This window comes from Thunnus thynnus, chromosome 2 (assembly GCF_963924715.1).
Source record: "Thunnus thynnus chromosome 2, fThuThy2.1, whole genome shotgun sequence".
Taxonomy (NCBI): domain Eukaryota; kingdom Metazoa; phylum Chordata; class Actinopteri; order Scombriformes; family Scombridae; genus Thunnus; species Thunnus thynnus.
The window spans coordinates 25,135,753-25,157,378 of NC_089518.1; the positions used below are offsets into that span (position 1 = coordinate 25,135,753).

At 46.9% G+C, this 21,626-nt stretch overlaps 1 protein-coding gene across 1 annotated transcript in view; it reads left to right on the forward strand.

The window, feature by feature from the left end:
- The first annotated feature begins 1,649 nt into the window (after nucleotides 1-1,649).
- Nucleotides 1,650-21,626, forward strand: part of LOC137198603 (zinc finger SWIM domain-containing protein 6-like) — a 44,667-nt gene continuing 24,690 nt past the window's right edge. The window contains exon 1 of the mRNA XM_067612456.1: nucleotides 1,650-2,258. Coding sequence (XP_067468557.1) covers nucleotides 1,826-2,258 — 433 coding nt within the window. The 5' untranslated portion in view covers nucleotides 1,650-1,825. The remainder of the gene's footprint in view (nucleotides 2,259-21,626) is intronic.

Sequence of the window (21,626 nt, forward strand, 5' to 3'; positions counted from 1 at the left end):
AAAGTAAATGATAAGGCAATAACTTCACTCTGTAAAAAAAATAAATAAATAAAGCCAAAGGCTCCACTGGCTCTCTGAGAAAGATGACTAACATAACAAAGGAGGACCTGCTGGCTTTGTGAACTTCCTGTGGGGAAGTATTGAAACCAAATCAGGTTAGGCCACATCTGCTCTGTCCATACGGCATGGATCACTTTCAGAGCAGTTCAAAGGCCAGCCTTTTAGTCCTACTCACAGAGGAAGAAGAGGGGCAGCTGGGAACACATGCAGAGGACAGACACATTGCAAACACACATTCTGGTTTACCAGCATAGTTTAGGCCAAGTTTTATAGACAATCTAGAAAAAAACATCCACAATCTGGTCGCTTTTTTTTTCTGAAATGGTTATAATTATTAGTTCCTGCATGTCTCATCAGGCAGGGAGATCCAGGGGGTGGGCATTGCATCCACACCCTAACCCCTGATGACTATTTTACTCCTACAGACGTTGCCCCCCCTTCTTGAAACAGCTACAGTATGCAGCTAACATTATCAACAGACAGGAAGGGGGACCATAAAATGACTGCACCACAATTTATAGTTAACCAGCTCCACTATGGTGTGTGTCATAACCGTTGCGAGAAAAACCACTGGTCTGGTCAGACCTTGAGGAATTTCCAAAATCCTTTGATTTTTCAATTTTTGGTGAAAGGTTGATAGACTTACTGGAGTGAGGTCTTAAAGGGCTATTCCAGCAATTTAGTCACACTTTCATAAAGTTTGGAAACTTGTGAGAAAGATTTAAGAAAGGATGATTAAAATCATTATAGCAAAGGCGTAGGGTCAGGACTTTTAGTCATTATGGGTGAAGCCCCCAAAACACTGGATCCACACATAATGCAACTCAATAGCGTTTAAACCCTGCCTGGTAAATGCCCACCTCTTTGTAACAGGCCTTCTGTTTAAACGTTAAATGTCCCAATCCAAGCTAACCCTGATGACATCAACAACGTTTTTTTCTCAGACTTCAGAAAGCTCCCTCCCAAGCCACAGAAGACATACAACTAGCTGTTTTCACAGGCTGAGCAGGCCTACTCCCCCCATGACGATTATAGTGATCCTCCTGTGTAAAATCAGTGCAGTGCCCCTTAAAGATAAATATTCAGCGCGTGTGTGAGTCTTCCAGTGTGTTTGTAATTAATTGTCCATAGACTGCTGTCTCGTGAACTCAATACCAAACAGCTGACCAAAATGACTGATTAATGACTACAGAGGACAACTATGTCCAGCTCAATATCTTTATGTTCCTCCTCCCACGCCCTCTCTATCTTTGACAGCTGAAAGTCCTTTGGACTAAAGCCTTGAAAACAACCATCATATTATTGAGAGAGCTCAGGGCCCGCGGTGGTAGCACAGGCTCCAAAGGAAAAAAGTCAGCTTTCTTGCCCTCTTTTACCCCTGTGGGAAACTGCGAGACCGCCCCTGGATTAAGTCCCCGCCTTTAAACTCAAATAAGAAGGAAACTTCAAAGGCCGTCGGCCGCCGGGGCTCCGCCCTCGTGCTCCCGGACGGCTTCACAAAGGATTTGCCGACGTTCGGGAATTCCGCCTCCAGTTCCTTTTATAGCGCCACTCGTGCGCTGGCAGCGCTCCAGGATCCCGCCCATCCCGGTTACTTTGACAACACAAAGGACTTCACGGAACTCGCAAGCGCCGCCTACCTTTCCAAATAAGGACAGTCTCTCCATGTACGGCAAACAATCGGTGCGAGATTGCCCTTTTCTCTTCCTTATCCCGTTTATATGATCGGAGAGGAACTGCGCTTCAGGTTGGAAGCGGTGCGATCATGGCCGAGCGAGTCCAGCAGCCCCCAGCCAAGCGGCTCTGCTGCCGGCCCGGCTACAACCCGGCATGCAGGCAGGGGCAGCGGGCTGGAGGAGTCCTGTGTGGCGGCGCGGGGTCCGCTCCGGGAGGGTCGGGGAATGGAAAAACGCACAACCCCGAGTCGTTGCTCGACATCGCGGCGCGCAGAGTCGCGGAGAAGTGGCCGTTCCAGCGGGTGGAGGAGCGATTCGAGAGGATCCCGGAGCCCGTCCAGCGGAGGATCGTATACTGGTCATTCCCGAGAAGCGAGAAGGAGATCTGTATGTATTCCTCTTTCAACGCCGGAGCAGAGGAAAGTGGAACTAGCGGGGACAATAATGACGAGACCCAGCTGCCTTTCCTACGGGGTGTCACTCTGCTAGAGGGTGGCTGGGTGGACAACGTATTACAAGTCGGTGAGTGGACTATAACGTTAGAATAATAGAGGAAAACAGCCTATAATAAACAAAACATCTATCTCGCACTGTTTGCCTTTGTCCATGGAACCATGCCAGACTTTTAAAGGGCTTGTGTGTTGCCTTCCATAGCCTCGTCTATTATAAACAATGCAGGGTATTTCCACACCAGTCTACCCTATAGCTGTGTGAGAATAGCCTATTTTCAGATAAGCCCGTAATAGTAGCCCACTTCTCCTTGTTTTTGCCCACTGAGCTGCGCGCATTGAATTGCCCAGAGCCATCCCAATTGGAAGCTTAGCACTTTGTTCCTATTTTTGTGTCTTTCCAGCTCTCCATGCCCCCACCAATGGGTACGCAGACAAAAGCCCCCTATATCTTTTCACCGCTGGCTAAATAGACGATATTTAGAAAGGGTGGGAGGGACGGTGATTTAAAGCCACAGTGCTTCTATTTTGTTTGCCAAACACCTTTGTGAGACAGACTAAAGCTTTTCTGCTGCCTTCCCAATATTCACTCAAGCACAGGCAATATGCAGCTGCATATGCATATAAGATGCATTTTTCTCTCCTCGAAGCTGCATTATTTGTGGTAAAGAGAGGAGTAAACAGAGGTGCTTTGGGCTCAGCAACCCCCTGCCTGCCTGCCTGCCTGCCTGCTTGCCTGCCTGCCTGGATGGCTGCCTTTGCCAGAGCCACAATATTTCACTGCATTCGTCAGTGCAATAGACTCAGCTGTCAATCCGACTCCCCACCCTTGGAAACGGTTCAGGATTCTAATCCCATTACCCTCCCCAGTTCATCTGAATCTTAATGCATTCTGCAAACAAGATTTTATGCATGATCTTCTTCCTCCTCCCTCCCTCCTTCCCTCACCCTCTCTATCTCTCTCCCCTTGCTCCCTCTCCCTCTTTCACTTCTTGGCTTACTATCCCTCCAAAGAATCTGTGTGGAGATGGCTTCAGCTCTTGTGGGCTCAGAGAATGTGCAGTGCACAATAGTAGCCATGGAGCAGGCAGACAGGCAGGCAGCTCTCCCTCCCTCTCTGGCCTGTTTACCAGATTCCCCAGCATTAGGCTCATTTACGTGCTCACTCTTTTGGGGCTCTAGGAAGCTAAAAACCACTCGGCTCTGGGTGAAATAGAAAGTGTGAGGCATCAGCGAGGAGATATGCGTGTGTCAGAAATAGTGACAAAGAGTCAAATGGGGCCATTTTCTGTGGCCACACATGTGTTTTTGTGTGTGTGAAAGCGAGAGAGAGAGAGAGAGAGAGAGAGAGAGAGAGTATGTGTGTCAGTGTGTGTGGGGGTTTGATAAACACAGAGAGGGATTGTGCATGTGTCTGTGTGTGTCTTCGTCTGCACGGGCTGTCAGTCTCATCCTGCATGCTCACAGAGAGTGGAGGATGACAGGCGAGTACACAGCAGGAGGAGGGCATGTTATGCTGATTGCAATTTTCGCCCCAGAATTTTCTTTTTTTTTTTGCTGAGGAAAATAAAGCCAAGGAAGAGAAAATGATAAATAAAAGATGCAATCTACTCCAGGGGACAGGCAGCCACTGGAGGATGAGGGCTTAAAAGCAGGGCAGCATGGGAGGGGGCTGTCAGCCACATCACACACCACATGTATTGGCCCATCAAACACATACAGTGGGTCTGGCCTGGAAAAAAAAAAAAAAAAAGTGCAGGGTGGTTGTGTGGGTGTGTATGTGTGTGTGTGTGTGTTCACACAAGCGTGCATGGCTTTGTGTGCTGTCAGAGGGATGGGATTCAGTGTTGATGATGAAAGACAGTAGAGCAATAGAATAGATGCGGAGGTTATTGTGTATGGGGGGAAAAGCTAATATACTTGAATGGATCTGCTGTCGCTGTATTCCTCTCCTCCCCCTCTCATCTCCTCCTCCACCTCCCTCTCTCCCAAGTGAGCAGCTATAAAACTCTCCATATTTACTCCCCTAAGGCCAACTACCAGCCCCCAGTCTCCTGTGATTATTTATCTTTTTCTCAAAGACATTAATCACAGGCTTTTTCCTTTTTTTTCCTCCATCTCTTTCCATACATCAGTGCTGCGGAGGGAACGGATAGGGGGACGAGCAATAGATGGGGTGATATCAAGAAAAAGAGGGGAAGCCTGGAGGGGGAAAAAGTGGGTGGAAAATGCAAAAGAGAAGAGAGGCATTGAAATGGTGATCGCAAGAGAAGGGGATGTATGAAAGTAAAGAATGAAGCGCAGAGAAGGGGAGAGAGTGAGATGGATGGGTTGTTCTTTCTCCCATGCGAGCTCATCGGTTCCAATGCCATCCTTCGAGATAAATATTCATATATGAATGCGAGTGTTATCCAACAGTCCACTGCTTCTCAGTTATAGCAGTGTTATAATAGCCCGGCGCCGGCCCTCTTGCACTCTTTCATCCATCGAATCACTGATGAATGTGTCAGCCAGCGAACAGGCAGTGGAACCTCAACCTGTATTGAAAAAAGGGGTCAGTGTGTAATAATACATTAAAAAAAAACTGCAACATGAAATACTGTATGCACGATGCTCTAAAGAACCGGGGCCCTGTAACTGCTGTCTGCCGTCTGTCACAAAAATTACATTGTCATGAGCCGATCACAGAAATATCAGAAAGTCTCACCAGTGTGCCGAGTTTCAATTTTTTTTTTTTTAGCTTGTCAATCAGAGCGTGCCATGCCGTAACAGAGCATCATTTACCGGTATAGAAAACTTCCAGAGCTGCCTGTTCTGATCATAGCATCTGTTCTCCGGCCCCCTTGTGTAATTTAGCCTCGGCAGCTCATCACGCTGAAAGGAAGGCTAGTGTTATGGTGCTCCGTCCTCTAATTATAGAATTCTAATCCTATGGCTCTAACATGGCATGACAAAGCATGTTTGCACTTCATTACCCTCCTTCCTGTTCTCGTCCTCCAGCAGTCTGGGTCAAGTTCATCCCCTCTTCCCTCATTCATTTATGACATGTACTGTCCTGCTCCTCCTCCTCCTCCCTTTGACCCCTCATGTCAGTATTTCTAAACCCCCCCCCCCCCCCACACACACACACACACACAATCTCCCAGCCTCCCCCCCACCCCCCCAGTCTGCCTTCAGGGCTTTGTGCCAGGAGGTAAAAAAAACCCAAACAAAACCCCCACCACACACACACACACACATACACACACCACCACCACCACCTCATTCTTACTATCCTGTTACCGTAAGCCCCATGTCCCTAAGGAGTGACATACTGATGCCTGGCATATGTCGCTCCCTGCAATGTCATTAGCGGAGGCTACATGCTACAGCTTATTTATCCAGTTCTCCTTGTTAGGCTAATTTCTCACATGAAGCTACATGTCATTGTATCATGCTGCTGCCCCAAATCTGAGTGATGAGGTGGACACTTTGTAGAGCATGAAAGTAGAATTGCATAACATCTAACCTATTTTGGTGTATTTTCCATGGCGATATAGTTGGATAGCCTATAATATTTTACCTTTCACTTGCCTAAAATATCACTGAATGTTCATGGCAGTCATGCCTGTTTGAGTGTGAATGTCATCCTCCTCTGCTCCACCTATTTCGGAGACAAATCAGTGTGTGTGTTTGTGCGTGCGTGCATGCGTGTGTGTGTCTGTCTTGTGCTTCTGCATGCTCATAACTCAGGTTAATTTGTTCACGCTCTGGAGAATCTTAATTAGGTTTCTGCATCATCTACTCTCTCTCTCTCTCTCTCTCTCTCTCACCCTCTTTTTATCATGATGTCAGTGAAACGGTGAAATAGCAACCAGGCTGGTGGTTCCCTGTTTTTTTTTTTGTTTTTTTTAACCTGTTCCTTTTTGTAACACAGATGGTGAAAATCATTACACGGGCTCTCCTAAAACTTAATGTTTTGCTCCTAAAATGCACGTTTTAGGTGTGTGAGTAGAGAAGCTGTGGAACCATATGCCATTTTCTTGTTGACTTTAAATCATGTGCTTAGGATTCAGGCAACCCAGTATCAGACGTAATTCACAACAATACAACACATAGACGCAGCCAACACCCACAAAACAAAGGGGCTGATAAAACAACAAAGAATATTTGCACATGCCGGTAGGTTATTGTTTGTGTGACAAAGCAGTAAGCCAAATGCCAAGGAGAAATCTGTGCCACTTACAAAAGTGGAGTAACACTCAGCATGTTTGTGCAGGAGCACACTCATGTTCATGCGCACACACACAGTTTTTTACTCACTCACTTTTTTTCCAACTAAGAATTCACAAGGCCTTTCAAAGGGCTCTTGGAGGACCTACACCAACATTTCAAGCATTTTGTCCACGAAGGTGCAGAATTTACGATGCGAAACGTAAATCTTGCATGAGCATGTCGTCTGCGAGACGCTATCAGGCTGAGCTGGGGGTTTTTCGGTGGGTGAGGGCTTATTCTTTCTGTTTGTGTGTGGGCTGTTTCTTTTCATGTGGGTGGATCTGGTTTTATTTTCCTGTTAGGTTTGAGAGTTCCTTTATCTTTTTACAATGCCCGTCGAGAATGAGCCCACATGCGCACACCAAAGACACAGAGAGACAGAATGCTTCCGAATACGCCGTTTATCTGCATGAAACTAATATGTTAAAGTGGGGGTCAACTTATGACGCAGGACTTAAAAAAGATGCCAACACAATATGTCTCAGATCTTTAGAAAAACATTTCCCCCTAAAAAGCTTTCATGTTATTCTAAATTATAAGCTAAGGTCCTTAGGAGGAATCTGGGAAAGTAAACCTCACAGTCAGATGATCAGACGTCATGGACCGAGGCTCTAAGGTGAGCGTGTTGGAAGGAGCAGTGATCCTGGATCCGGTGCCTCAGGTCTACCCCCTGCCATGTGACTAACCCTTGGCTTGTATCGTCATGGAAACATGGCTGAGCTTAGAGCTAGTGTAAACATCTGGCTGTCCAAGAGGGAGAGCGAGGGGCAGCAACTGCATCCATGTGTAGAGTCTTTAGGGAAAGTGCTTTCTCTCCGACCGTGTGTATCTGAGAGACGGGAGGGAAGCAGATTCCACACCTTTGTCCCATTATGTTGGTTGAATGGAAAGAAGATAGGATACATTTCAGCTGTCGTGTAATGGAGAGTGTGTGTGTGTGTAGCTGTGCAAGATGTGCTTGTTTGTATAGACAAAGGCGTTTTTTTGTTTTCGGTGTAATATCGTGATCAGGGCTGCAACTAACTATTATTTACGTTATCGATTAACCTGCCAGTTTTCTTGATTAATCACCCACAGTGATGTCGCCAATGTGCTTGTCAAACCAAAATATATTTTCAATTTACTGTCATATATGACCAAAAAAAAGCAGAAAATCATCACATTTGAGAAGCTGAAACCAGAGAATATTTAGCATTTTTGCTTGGAAAAGGACTGAAACAATTAATTCATCAAAATAGTTGAGACTGATAATCGCAGCTCTAATCAGTATCATTTATTATATAATATTGCTGGATGTTAGACAATATCTGGATTTACAAATAGTCCAGGTAATGAAGTTTTTGTCCGTCTCCACTTGCGTAGAATATTCTCCATATAGATACTCTGTAAATCAGAAATGTGTTTATGTGCTAATTACTTTCATTCAGCTCATAATGAGTTTCAGCACAGCAATTTCCATCTTCGAATTCTTACAGGCAATCAGCCACACTCAGTTTTCAGTCTGGGTGGCCTCCTTAAGGGTTGAATCCAGTAAGTAAATTCTGACAGTGTTGTGTTGTTCCCATGTAGTGATGGATGACCACTAGTTCTTCTGCTAGCTTTGTTATGTTCCCAGCACATTAGAAGTTTCCAGAAGGTCCCAATGCGTGTCATGGCTAGTCCCAACTCCAGACTAACCAACCCCATTCCCGAACCCAGATGTGCCCCTAGATAGATTATTCCCACCACAGACCATAACTTCCTCTAGCCAGCCATGTTCCGTCCTCTACACCCAGCCATAACTGCTCTTCACATTTCCAAGACTGTACCCAAGATGTACCATTGGACAGTCCTTCTGCCATCTGAAGCTAGGCCTAATGTCTGCCTTCTTTCCAGTCCTTCCACCTGACTGGAGCCAGCCTCCCTCCCTGTCCCATTCCTGGTCCCAGACATAGCCGTTTCCTCCCTGCCCCTCTTAAATCACCATTCCCAATTCCAGCCCTATCCGTCTTGCATCTGCCACACTCCCAGGCCTACTACCAAATTGCCCAAAGACCATGCTTGAAAATTACCTGCATCCTAAAACTGGCACATTTTCAGAGACTCAATGTACAAGATCAGCGTGTGTTGCCCCTGTTAAAATAAACCAGCTAAAGTAATAAAGTTCCAGCATGAGCTCTCTAACGTCTGCTCCAGTCCCTGTTCCAGCTTGAGTTGTCTCCTGTCCCAGACTGTGGCTGCTGGGTGTGCGTCAGCACAGCTCCTCGGCTGGTTGACTCTGTCTAGGAATCCAGTCCTCCTTCCACAGAGCTCCTGCCCCTCTGTGAGCAGAGCGAGCAGGCGATAGAAAGGCTACTAAATCCACAATGACAAGGCCCTATTAAAAGCTGTTTTTTCTATTTCATTTAATGACTTTTATTACCAGCCGCCCTTCTCTCTTCGATTTGGCAATAATAACAGGGGAATGCAGCACTCGGCGTTTTCCTATCTGATGCTCCCTTTCACTTTTTTTTTTTTCTTTTTAATGAATTCCTCTTTGCACCAATGGGCTGCTGAAATAAGCACAAAGTAGTCTAAGACTCTGCTTACTGCAGTGGAAGGTTCAATGTATACAGTACCACCACACCTTCCCATTCACTTGAATGAGAAAGTGTGTCCAAACTTTTGACTGGCACTGTGTACTGTGTGTGTGCCTTTACTGTATGAGAATACGTGTTAAAGGCTACACATACTTTCACTGTTGCCACAGAACAGAGCTTCTCTATGCAGAGAAGCTCAGCTCAGCTGTTTCTCCCCAGAAACCAAACAGCTTTGAATCAGCCCAAAGGCTACAAACAATTTTTGTGTATGTGTGTGCACATAAACTGTATACTTAACTTAAAGAGAAGAGAGTTACCTGCTGTTTTTCCAAATGAAGGGGCAACCTGTACCAGACCAAAATGAGAGTAGAGAAGTTAGTTCAATTTTGGCTTCTGGTGCTTAAATATTTCTTTATATTCTGTTGGTCTACAGTTATGTAATTTTTACCATTGGCAATGGCAGCTAAAAAGAAGACACCAAGGCCAGCAGGTTGTTTTTTTGTGCCTGATACAGTTGTCAAGTATACAAATTGACTTTTAACCTTGATAGTATTGTAAATGATTGTTGGGTTGAGAGTGGAGTGTAGATTTACCCGTTCAAGCTTCTCTCTATGGGAAAAAAAAGCCCCACCAAATACTTAGACAGCATTGTAAGCGAAGGTATGTTTTTATCTATGTGTGTGAATACGAGCGTGTGCATGTATGGCTTTGTGTTAATGTCTCACTGAGCGTGTTTATGGCTGTGTGTGCCAGACTGAATAAAGGTGAGGCATGCTAATGATAAGAGGGTGGATGACATTCCCGTCTGTCATCATTCCCACCCTATCTCATTTCCACTCTTGCACGCACACACACTTGCGTGAGCGCATGCTTTAAGACACACACTTACCTCACGGTGCTGGGGCGCCAGTGACTAGGCGCCTTAGAATAAACAAGCGCAGAGGATGAGGGTTTACCTGCCACTGACCCCTATCGCACAAACACACTGACACACAGCGACAGAGGTGTTCACTCATCGACTGGTCCCTCCCCTAGCATCGAGCTGGCCCAATGCTGACCTCTTCACTTGACCCCCAGGGATTAACTAAAGCCAAAGGTCAACATGGTCAGACTGTCCCTCCAGTGGCTGATTGCCCTGCTTGAAAGACGGGCCCATGCTCACATTATTGTTTTCCAATAAACACCACCTGACCAAAGGGAAAGATTGCTTGCTTGATTGAATGTGTGCATGTGTCTTTTACATTCCCCAATGAGCAATTTCTCACCTGAGAGATCAGACTGAGAGGTGGCAAGGTATGCAGCCAGTTTTTTTTTTTTTTTTTCTTTGTCCTTTTGTGGAACAATTGGGAATCTGAGCCAGGCTGAGAGGGGGAGTTTACCCCCTTCTCTCGTCTTGCCCGGCAGGCTCAAGTGCCGTGTGAGCTATGTGGAGGAGGAGGTCCTGAGAGTGTGAGGTGCCTCTGGCTGTGCATGGTCCAACGATGTCGTGGCTGTGTGGCATGTGAGACATGCATTCACTGCTCTCTGGCAGAGCAGTGCTGAATAGAGCTGGGAAGGCTCTCCGGGCATGAGAGACAGAAAGACAGACAAAGAAAGAGAATGAGACAGATTCAAAGGGAAAGAGAGGAAGGCTTTCAACTGACTATGGAATTTATTTTGCCCCTCCAAAGAGTTTTTTCCTTCTCTTTCTTGCTCACTTCCTCGCAGGCTTAGTTTTTTCTTACCTCAGTCCCGCCCCTCATCTTCCTGTTGTCTTACTTTCTTGCTCTGTTACTCCTAATCATTCCATACCTGTGCCTATCCTCCTTCTCTTTCATGCATTCCTTCCTTGTGTTTATAAGCTCTCAGGATCTCTCTGTCCCCCCTTCTCAATTTTCCAGTTTCATTTCCCAAGCCAGGCAATAGAAACTCATATCTTATTTACACTGCCCCTATCTAGATACAGCATGTTTCCATAGTGCTTCCTGTGTCTAAACTCCCAGAGGAAGGCTAGCCGGCTAGCTAGCTCCTGCTCTCTGTGCTGGTCTCAGAGCTAGCAGTCTGCATCCAGACCTCAGGGGCTATCGCTTTTTCTACATTTAGAAGCTCTCTGTTTACCACTGTCTGGAATTAGGAAAGGAACAAGACTTAGCCTATTTGCTGTGCTGTCTCTTTCTGAAGTTTTTAAATGATCCCCATACCCTGAAGGATCATCCTGTACCTTTTCAGTGTTGTGCATGCTCTGCTCTTCAGACATACTTCTGGTGTTAATAGTTTTTATGTTAGTCATTTAGATACACTGAATGCTTATTTGAACAGGTCAGGTCTCACTGATTACTGGGTATACTTTTTTGGTTGTCGGGGGTGGAAATGTGTTTGTAGCACTAAGTAACAAAGACTTTTAAGTATAGAAAGCTGGCATTGAATGCCCGATCGGTCCAATTTGTAATCTTGTTTATTTATTCTTTGGTCAGATAGTTCCTGAGTTATACAGGCAAACCCTTATACGGCGGCTTGTGTTTAGACAATGTTTAACATCTGTGAACTATGACTTCCTTTGTAAACAGAAAAGTGGGTTTTGTAGAAGAAGCATGCTTATATTTCCCAAAGTAAAGTATTGAAAAAAGTATTGCTTTCATATCAGTACTGAAGCTGGGCTATTAGCACTAGTATGGAAACATTTTTAAATGATACCCAGCCCTTTTTTGCACTACATCAGCACTACTGGGTTTGAGTATTTCAGGATTCATCCTTTGTTGGAAGCCTTTGCTGGATAAAAGCTGTGACCTTTCTATCATTAGTGGCTATAGTGGGAATTAACACCATGAATTGTGTTGTCTGTGCCATGCCCTGTCCACAGACCCATACAGGATTTGAGTGTAGGTGGAGTACAGATGTACCATTGTTGTTACTTGGCATGTTTGAGGATGACTGTCTGCCACTGTCTGTTATTGCCATCCTGTCTGTCTGCATTCTTGCCCCAAACCTACTATCTGGCTGCCTGTCTGTCTGTCTGCCTGGCTGTCTGGCTAGCTGTTAGCTGGCTAGCTGTCCCTCCTGGGTGGCTACATCACCTCACCTCCTACCCCCCTCACAGCCAGTGACAGCCCAGCCCAGGGAGACATGGGTAATGGTCCTCTCTGATGTACAACCTGACTCAATTGGACTGGATGGCAGACACACGCCTAAAATAACAAAAGGAGGGGAGAGAAAGAGAGGGGTGGAGAGGGAGGAGGGGAGGGAAGGAGCGAAGCGATCGATAAAGCAGGGACACATCGCCTAATAAAGATTTATTCCTTTTTTCCCCCTCGCAATCCGCCTTGGCAGGGCCGAGAGGGGGAGGAGAGAATGTGATTAGTGGACTTCTTCTCCCAGGGTGCCTCTGATAGCATGTGCGTACGCGTGCACAGCAGTATGTATACCCCGATGTGTTGTGTGTATTTTTGCATCTCTTGTGTGTTTATCGCATGTGTCTCTCCTTCTCCCGAGAGCAAAAGGGGTTAAAAACAGTCTCTATCGTTTGTTCTGCTGGCAGTGGCACTAGCAGCTGCAGCTGTGTCCCTGCCTCTCTCTCTTCCTGTCAGCTAATATTTAGTTAATCTTTGGTCTGGGACCTACGGGACTGGCCGGAGCTCCTGGTGCCCCATCCATCTCGCACTGATCTATATTCCACGCTGGATGCCTGTGCCATTAACCACCACCGAGGGGAGGAGAGAAGGGGATGGAGAGGCACAGAGGTAGAACGAAGAAGAAAGGGCAGATGGGTGGAGGGAGAGCCGTAGAGAGACAAGAGAGTGATGGAGAGAAAGCAATAGAGAAAGGGGGGTGGGGGTGGGAGGGGGGGGGGGGAGCTTTCTACCGTCTCAGCACTAGATGAGTGGAAAAGGGAGGAGAAGAGGTGGGTCAGCTATTCCAGCCATGCACAGAAATTTGAGGAAAAGTCGAATAAAAAGTGCACTGCAAGAAATGTGCGCGGGGATGCATTTGTCAGGCTTTTTGTTTATTTTTGGAACACACCGCTCCCATTCATCCCCTCCCACCTCCTCCTGTTTCCTGCCTTATTGGATGCTGCCCCGATCAAGTCTTTTATAAAGAAGAGCAGGTGGAATTACCTCAGTCCAGTTGAAAAGAGAATAAACAACAGTGTTTCCACCAGGAGGTGTGAAAGGTTGAGGAGGAAAAAGGTGGCGTAGGTGGACGAGGAGGAGAAGGAAGAAAAAAGAGAGGCAGAGGTGTGGGAGTGAGTGATCCATATGCAGTGAGTGGGCCACTTCATTGATATGCATTGTGTAGTTATGAGGGGGTCCACCTGCGAAGGCTCCAAGTGCTGAGTCACTCGCTAACGCACAGACTAAATGCTTTTATCCCCGACGCCTGGTCCATCTGAATGGAATATAATAGGCCATAAAGTGCTTTGCTAGCAGCGGCTGCTTGCCCCCTGGCAAACCCTCGCCCCTCACTCCCCTACTCCAAATCTCATTTCACCACTTTTATGGAAACAAAGCATGTACGCGCTCTGCTTTAATTACACGGTTTGTTTTTTCTTTCTCATTTCACTGTTTTCTCTTCTCTCCATCCCTCTTTCCTTGTTGTTCCTCCTGCACTGCTCCTCACAGAGAGCTCTCTCTCTTCTCACTTCAGCTCTTCTGTCTTCACTCCCTACGTACACCCCCCCCCCCCTTTCAGTCATGTGTGATCCCTTCGCTGCTGCTGTGTCTGCATATGTGTGTGCATGTGTGTGTGTGTGGGGCACCTGTTTGAGATCTCGGTGTGTGTTTAGGGTCATGCTTGCAGGTCGTGCGTAATGAATAGCAGGGCTGTTGCCGAAGCACAACTGGTTGAGAAGGAGTTAGCCAGAGAATAGCGCACCAGTGACGGAAGGAGAGGAGGAGGAGGAGGAGGAAGGAGGGATGGATGGATGGAGGGAGGGAAGAGAGGAATGAGGGAGCAGGAGGACCAGGGAGGGAGGAAGGGAAGAGTGGTTGCAAAGCCAGTGAGCCTTAACCACCTTCTGTCAGTCTGTCTGCTCTCAGCGCTGTTTTCTCTCTCATAGGAATCTAATGGCTTTTCCACTGTCCTCTTTCCAAACCTCCACCACCACCTCCGCCTCCATCCCTCTCCTCCCTCTCTATATCACCATGCTATTTTCCCCCCTTTCTTCCTCCTCTCCATCTTCTCTCACTTTCCGTTTCCCTGTTAAATTTCTCCCCCAAAGTCTCTGTGCTGTCTTCCCCTGCTATAGCTCCCCTCCCTCTCTCTCTCTCTCTCTCTCCCTACGTCCTTCCAGCTGCTGGCCAGGGGAACAGCTGACTAAATCTAAAGCTGGGGCCCCTGGCTCTGGCCCCGGCCCCAGCTCTGCCACAGCCTCCTCCTATTCCCAGCCCCCCCTCCCTCCCTCCCTCCCTCTCCCTCCTCTGGCCTCTAGCCCTGGCTCCTCTCTCAGCAGCCCCAGCTCAGCCCTGGCCCTGCCTCTGAGCCTTCGACTCCAGCTCTGCCTGACTCTCAGCGGTTCCCTCAAACCATCCCCCTCCATCCCACTTTGGAGCTGAAAAGCCTCAAAACCCCTCTCTCGCTCTCTCTCTCTCTCTCTCTCTCTCTCTCTCTCTGTTTTGCCTATAAGCCTGCCCTCTCTCTTTCTCTTTTTCTGTTTTTTCACTCTGTATTTCTTGTTAATTCACTTGCTCCCCCTCTCCTCCCTCCTCCCTCTTCTGACGGTCTGTAGCTGGGCCCCTGGTACTGTCCCAACTTATCTGGACTGAGACCTCATCCAGGTTGGCCGCAGTTCAGTTCTCTGGCTCCCATACCCAGCCTCTCTAGCCAGGCAGCTTTCTCTCTCTGGCTAGTAACGCTACTCACTGTAACTCATTGTGGCTCGCTTCACTCCAAGCCACGTTCAGCTTGTACATTCGGTCGTTTCTGGCTCAACACTTCCTGCGAAGCTCTTTGACTCCTCATGTGTCTCTTTGTCTGTTCGTCTCTCGCTTCTCTACATCCCTTTAACTTATGTAGACAGGCTCGGCCCCGGCTCAAACACATACGCTCACCACACAAACGCGCGCATCGTGCGAGAGTGTGAAGCATATGACACATGATTGGCAGCGGGGGGAGGATGGGGGGGGGGGGGAAGCAGTGAAAGGGGAAGTGGGCCTTGTCACATTTCCAGGCACGCCGGGGGCTCGAGTTTGATCGCTGCCCAGGGAAGGGAGCCTTTGTCCCCCCCCCCCCCCCACTCTTCCTCCCCTCCCCAACCTCTGTGGCTGTCAGAGCGAGGCTGCGGGCTTGTGTGATTAGGTGCAGGCCCAGGTTCCGCCATCTCTCTGCAGTAACAGATGTTGCCCACAGAAGACACCTGTCAATGGTTTTCCTCCTCTCTGACACCCAACTGCGTGGAGATGAGCGACAGAGAGCTGACAGAATAAAGTTCAGGGAGCACCCCCCATAGCTACAGTGGGATCCACACACAACTTTCCCTATGTGTGGAAGTGGGCAGGAAGAAGCAGGAAGAGTCAGTCTGCACCAGTCGAAGCATCATCAGAACGTTCTGGTACACCTCGCGGTTCCTCATGGATTATTATTCAGCCCACTCCCTGTCTGTCTAATGCCCAATGCAGCTTTTGTCATTCTCGCTGTCTTTGTTGTCATTTTTTTGTTGTTTTGTTTCGAGTGTGTGTACACATGGAGAGGAAATTGGTGAGGGGGAAGAAGAAGTGGAGGGGGGGGGGCAAAAGTTTCCTTTGGAGTCATGTTTGCTCTTGTTGTCACAACGTGCCACACACTTCAAAGGTTCCTGTGTTCCGCCATTTATTGGCAACAACACGCAACAACCTCTTTTCCCGATGTGGATTCTTCAAAAATAGGGGAGAGGGGGGAAAAAAACTCCACGAAACAGAGGCAGATGACAAAGAAGCAACCATCCAAACAGCTAGAGGGGGTAGAGGGAGGAGGAGGGGTGCTAAATAATCAGACCTAAGCACTGTAACTGAATTGGACTGCTTTTCAAAAGCGTTTTCAATCAAAACGGGCTTTTGATGCGCACTGATTCTGATACCAGGGATGTTTGAGTAGAGAAAAAGTGATGGCTTGAAGTTGTAAAGAAGTCTGTCTGCTTTGGGGGGAGTTTTGATTCCTCACTCTGAGGCTTTTTTTTGGTATGTGTGTGTGTGTGTGTGTGTGTTTTGTATGGATCAGCACAACAGTAATTAACAAAGTGTAAAAGCTAAGATGAAGTAAGCTGCTTGGTTCTGCTTCCCTAACCTTATAGACCTCTCTCTCTCTCTGTGTCTGTCTGTCTGTGTCTGTCTCTCTCCCTTTATTCTTTCTGTGGTCCAGGATGGCACCCATTGACTGCCACTGACCTAATTTGGGCAAATTTCACTGACCTACTTCATGGGTGAATGCTGACTTGCCCACGGGAGGGGATTCTCACACATACACACACGCACATACACACATATTCTTTTCTATCCTTATGATTAATATGCACACCCTCAACCTCCTTTACGGTTGCCATGGCGCTGGGCATGTACCCCCTTAGTGGTACCCTACACCCCCCCCCTTCGACCCCCCTTTTAAACCCCCCCTCTCACTGCCTCCTTTAGCACTCTGGCAACCCAAATGAACATAATGAGGATCTCAAAGTACAGACACATGGTAAAAGATAAACAAAGCAGTTGGCCTTTGTTTCATGTGGTCTCAGAGGTGAGATAGTCCTTCACTTCGTAAGTCTCTGAAGAGACATAATCAGCGTAATTGCATATGGATATGATTACTCTTCTGTCATCTGTGAAAATGCAAATTTGACCAAACAATGTGGCGACGCTTTGAGTGTACAGTCACAGTAATTCCTTTGCAAAGTTGATAGAGACTACTGTCCACGGAGCATAGGAGGATTAATCTCTAACCTATATGTGTGTATTGAAATGAAGCATCATACTAACCAATTAACTCCCTGTCGACCAGACACACATGATACTCTGGAGGGTTTTGGAAAAGGTTGTCACGGTTGGATTAGTTTTGCCCTTTTTAACGTGAAGATAAGTAATAAACTTCTCTGCCTGCAGCCTCCCACGAGGACATGGTAGTTGGAAGCAAGTCTAACCTGATTCAGTGTTTTGGTCACACTCATGTATTATTCTTTGAAAGCTTTTGTGCGGTGTGTTTTGTGTTTGTATTTGAGAGAGAATGAGAGAGAGGTATTTGCATTTTTGTTTCTGTGTGTGTGTGTGTGTGTGTGGACCTGCCCTGCTTTCCCCCCCTGTGTGCTTCTCTGTGTTTGCCCACATGTATGCGGGCCGTGTGCCCCCTACAAATACAACCCATGAATGCAAACACATACACGTACATACACGCTCGCATCGAGCAGACATGAGTTGTCATGGCAACACATACAGATGTCAACAAAAGAGGCTCCAGGGTGAACATTGTCTCCCTCTTGTCCAGCAGGGTGCAATTTATCTCAATGTAGCCATGAAAGGCAGCTATTTACATGAAACGAGAGCTGTTTCTGGGAAATAGGGGTCTCTGAAGGTTTTGATGTCAGCTGCCTGCTTTTAGCTTGAGAGTGGAAACCTAAACCATCGAGAGAGGGAGAGGAGCAAGCTGTAAACCTACTGAGAGAGCTCAGTTCCCTCATGTGGTTGCAGCTCTTCACCCGGTGAAAGTCTCTCGCCGATTCCTCTCAACACACTTGCAGAAGGCCAAGTGTAGCGTGTAATTTCAGATGCTTACAGTTTGCACAGAGTAAATCTAACCCCCTTGCTTTATAGCTTATCCTTAAGAGAGTGGTCCTAACATCAACATCAATATTTACAGGAATAGCCCGCAGGCAAGAGAATCGACCACCACGATTCAGCAGAGACGTATTCAACCTTTCTCTTGCTCCCCCTCCCTGCCTCCCTGCCTCACTCCCTCCTCTCTTCCCTCACTTGTCTTCATCCCAGTTATTCCCCTACTCTGCAGCAGCCCGTTGATCACAGCGCCAGGTAGCTGAGATATTTGTCTTTGGGTTGCCTTTGTTTTATACTTCGGCGTGTGTGTGTGTGTACACACACACACAAGGTGCACCCCGTATATGCGCGCGTGCGGCGTCTTCGCCAGGGCCGTGGCTTTGACACAGACTCAGCGGCTGTTTGAGAGATGCTGGATGACGCGTGTCAAGTGATATTAAATTTGAGAGAACCTCTCCTCCTCTTTCGTTCACTCTCCCCCCCCACCCTCTGCTCTGCCCATCCCTCTGCCGTGGACTGTGTCTGGTGTGGTTAGCGTGAGCAATGACACTTTACATTGGGGTTTTTAGGGAGAGGCGCCACATCTGATGTACGAGGCCTCACAGCTTTGTGGGTAGAATGGACACTTTGGCCTACATAAGCTCTTGGTAGGTCAGCGGATATACAGCTAAACAGATACAGCGCACACATACTATACCTGCGCCGTATCACACGCACTTTGCTCTGTAATTTCCTAATCCAAACAAATCTGTGTTAACGTGGTTAGTGTGTTAGCTTCATATATGTCTGTGGCTGTGATAATAGCTTGGTAATTGCTAATTAATGGGTGTGTGTTTCAGTGGTTTTCTGCAGCCTTTTTTGTCTTCAAAGAGAGATGACGCACTAAATCCAGGTCACTCTCAAACAGGTTTGCTAGCATTTAAGATTTTTACACAAGCTTATGTTAATTGTTCAGTGATTATTTTAGGAGAGGAACAAAGGTATAGGTAGGTCAACTCAATGCCAGCACACTGAAAAAAAAAGAAAATGGCATGTAAAAGGTTAACCAATTTCCTGGCAAATGTATCGTTTCTCTGTTGTGTGTACATGTGTGTGTGTGTGTGTGTGTATCAGCTTCCATCTGTGTCAGGTAATAATGTAGAAGTATGAGTATAGGGCCGGTGTGCTCAATGCTATAATGGGACAGCGTGAGCCAGGGGATGTTGGGGGGATGTTGGCAGGGGCGGGTTTACGCCAGGATGTGGCATGCACCGCCAAACAGAGAACAGCAAGCGTGACCTCAGTGACTCCAGGAAGGAAGGGGTTAAGCACGAGCCGGCAGGCCTGCATGGGCTGCGTTACGCAAACTGGCGGCTGGCTGGAGCTGAAAGGGGAAGTGCTGAGCTCAGAGGAACACTGGCTCAGAGCCATTGCTCCCTCCTCCCTCCTCTGAAACCACCCCACCCCCTCTTCGCCTCCCCTGCACCCCCCCACCCCCCCCCCCCCCCCCTCCTTCCCGCCTCCCCGCTACAGCTGAGCGCTCCCCATGCTTCCCACCGCCAGGCGTGGTGATGTGTGTTTGTGTGTCTGTGTGCATGTGCTGGAATGCAGCTTCCCCCTTGGCTGGGGCCTGTGTGTGCGTGTGTGTATGTGTGTGTGTGTGTACACGTGTGTGTGTGTGTGTATGTGTGTGTGTGTGCATGTACACGTGTGTGTGTGTGTCTGTCTGGAATGATGCCTCCCCTTGTCTAGTATGTGACGTCAGTACACACAACGGGTCAGCTTAGGGCTAGGCAACATTTTGTGTGTGTGTGTGTGTGTGCGCGTGTCATGGATGGGAGGGGGGGAACAGGGGAGGAGTTAGTTATTGGAGAGAGAAAAAGGAAAGAGGAGGGGCTGTTTGTGAGCAGAAGGAGGTTGACTGCAGGGAGTCACTGAAGCAAGTATGTGTGCATGCATGAAGGCATCATGAGTTGTGTGTCAAAGGGTGGGGTAGTGTGTGTGTATGTGTGTGTGTGTGTGTGTGTGTGTGGTGGAGTGTGTAGGGTGACTTTCCAAATGAAATGGGAAGGGTAAAGAGTGTAAGGTTATTTCCTGGTGTGGACTAGTGAACTAAAAAACACACTGATACTTGTACATGTGCACACACAGTCATGCTGCAGTCGTGTTACTGCCCTGCTATTTCCATATGCAAATGAATTCTCCTCACTTTCCAGCCATGTTAGCTTGCACAGTAGTGGCTTTTTGTCTGTGTACAGTGCTAGCTTTACGGAGGCTTTTTGCTACAATTAGTTCTGTTTTTGCCTTTTTTTTTTTTTTTTGTTTTACCTTTTTTTGTTGCCGAGCTTTCATGTCAGGATGAATTTTTGAAAGCTGTTTTATCAAAAGAATTAATCACAAAAGGATTTATAGGGCAAAGTTCAAATTAAGCGAGAGAAACACATCTGTAATCAATCCTGACAAGCACAGCAAATGCCGTTTTGGCACACTTCTGCGTGCAAATCATGCATATGGTCTACACAAACACAGCTTCCGCCTCACAAACACACATTCCAAACCAATGAGCATCATGTATTTTCATATTCTTCGTTTACTCTTGTTGTATTGTCCTCTCGAGCGACACAGACCAGCTCATCTCAACTCGCCACCTTCGTACGAAGAAGGACGCTAGCGCTATAATGTCTCGACTGTATAGGTTTGCCATTAAAAAGACACTCAAGCCCTGAAGTAGCAGACAATGGCTTTTCAATGGATCCCATTGCCTCCGTCTATAGCTTGCGTGGCTCTACTGGGACAGACCTCTGCTAATTACATACATTCATTTCCAGCCAGCTGTAATTTCATTCACACTAATGAACCTTGCACATGGATTGGGATAATGTATAGTTAATGTACAGCCAGGAGACAGAATTAGCAGGCTACTGGCTTCTCCAGTGACAGAGATTCGTTGAATAGCGGCTAAAGGGACCATCCACCCAATACCACCCAGGTGTCATTCTGAAATTACACCTAATAGTAATTTTAGACTAATGTGTTTAATCATTAACTACAACAAACATGGCCTACTTTGTTAAAAAAATATAATTTTATACAACCAAAAACATATTATCCGTACAATAAATTGTTTTTTTTTTTAAATTCTATCATTTTTTTACTGCTATCAGTAGCTGCAACATTGTGGTTTACATTCTATCTTACCTGCGTTTAAAGGAATAGTTTGATATTTTGGGAAATATGCTTTCTTGCCGAGATTTAGGTGAGAAGATTGACAACACTTTAATGGCGGTACGGTAAATATGTAGCTACCACCAGCAGCCGGTTAGCTTAGCTTAGCACAAAGACAGCAAACAGAGGAACAGCAGCTAGCTAGCCTGGTTTTGTCCACAGGTAAGGAAATTCACCTACCAGCACCTCCAAAAGCCTTATAGACATAAAAGTAGTATCATATTTCTCATCTTACACTCGGCAAGAAAGGAAAAAGCGTATTTCCAAAAAACATTAGCAGTTAGCAGCATCTAGGCCAAGCTAATGCTCCAAAAAAAAAGACCATGAGTCTGTGTCACTGTGAATTGTAAGGATCTTTTCCCCAGATTACTTTCTTCCATTTGTTACCATCTCATTTTCTGATCACTTTTTCCTTTTTTTTTTTTTTTTTGGTCTTGTCTTGATCTCATCCCTGAACAGAGGCTCCACTGTCTGTCTGCACTGGTCAGCCTTCTGAACAGCAGCCTTTGGGATCAGTCAGCAGAGCAGTAACACCAGCTCTGCCTGACAGGCCCAATCCAGCAAAATTAGAATCCATTTTGAAAGTGATAGTTAGAAAATTGCGAGTCATTCCTGATGTACCGCATGGCAACTAAGTGGCAGCAGCCCAGTAGTTGACTGTCATTTCAACCGCCAGCTGATGACAACTCCAATCACCCACACATCCGTCAACGCACACAC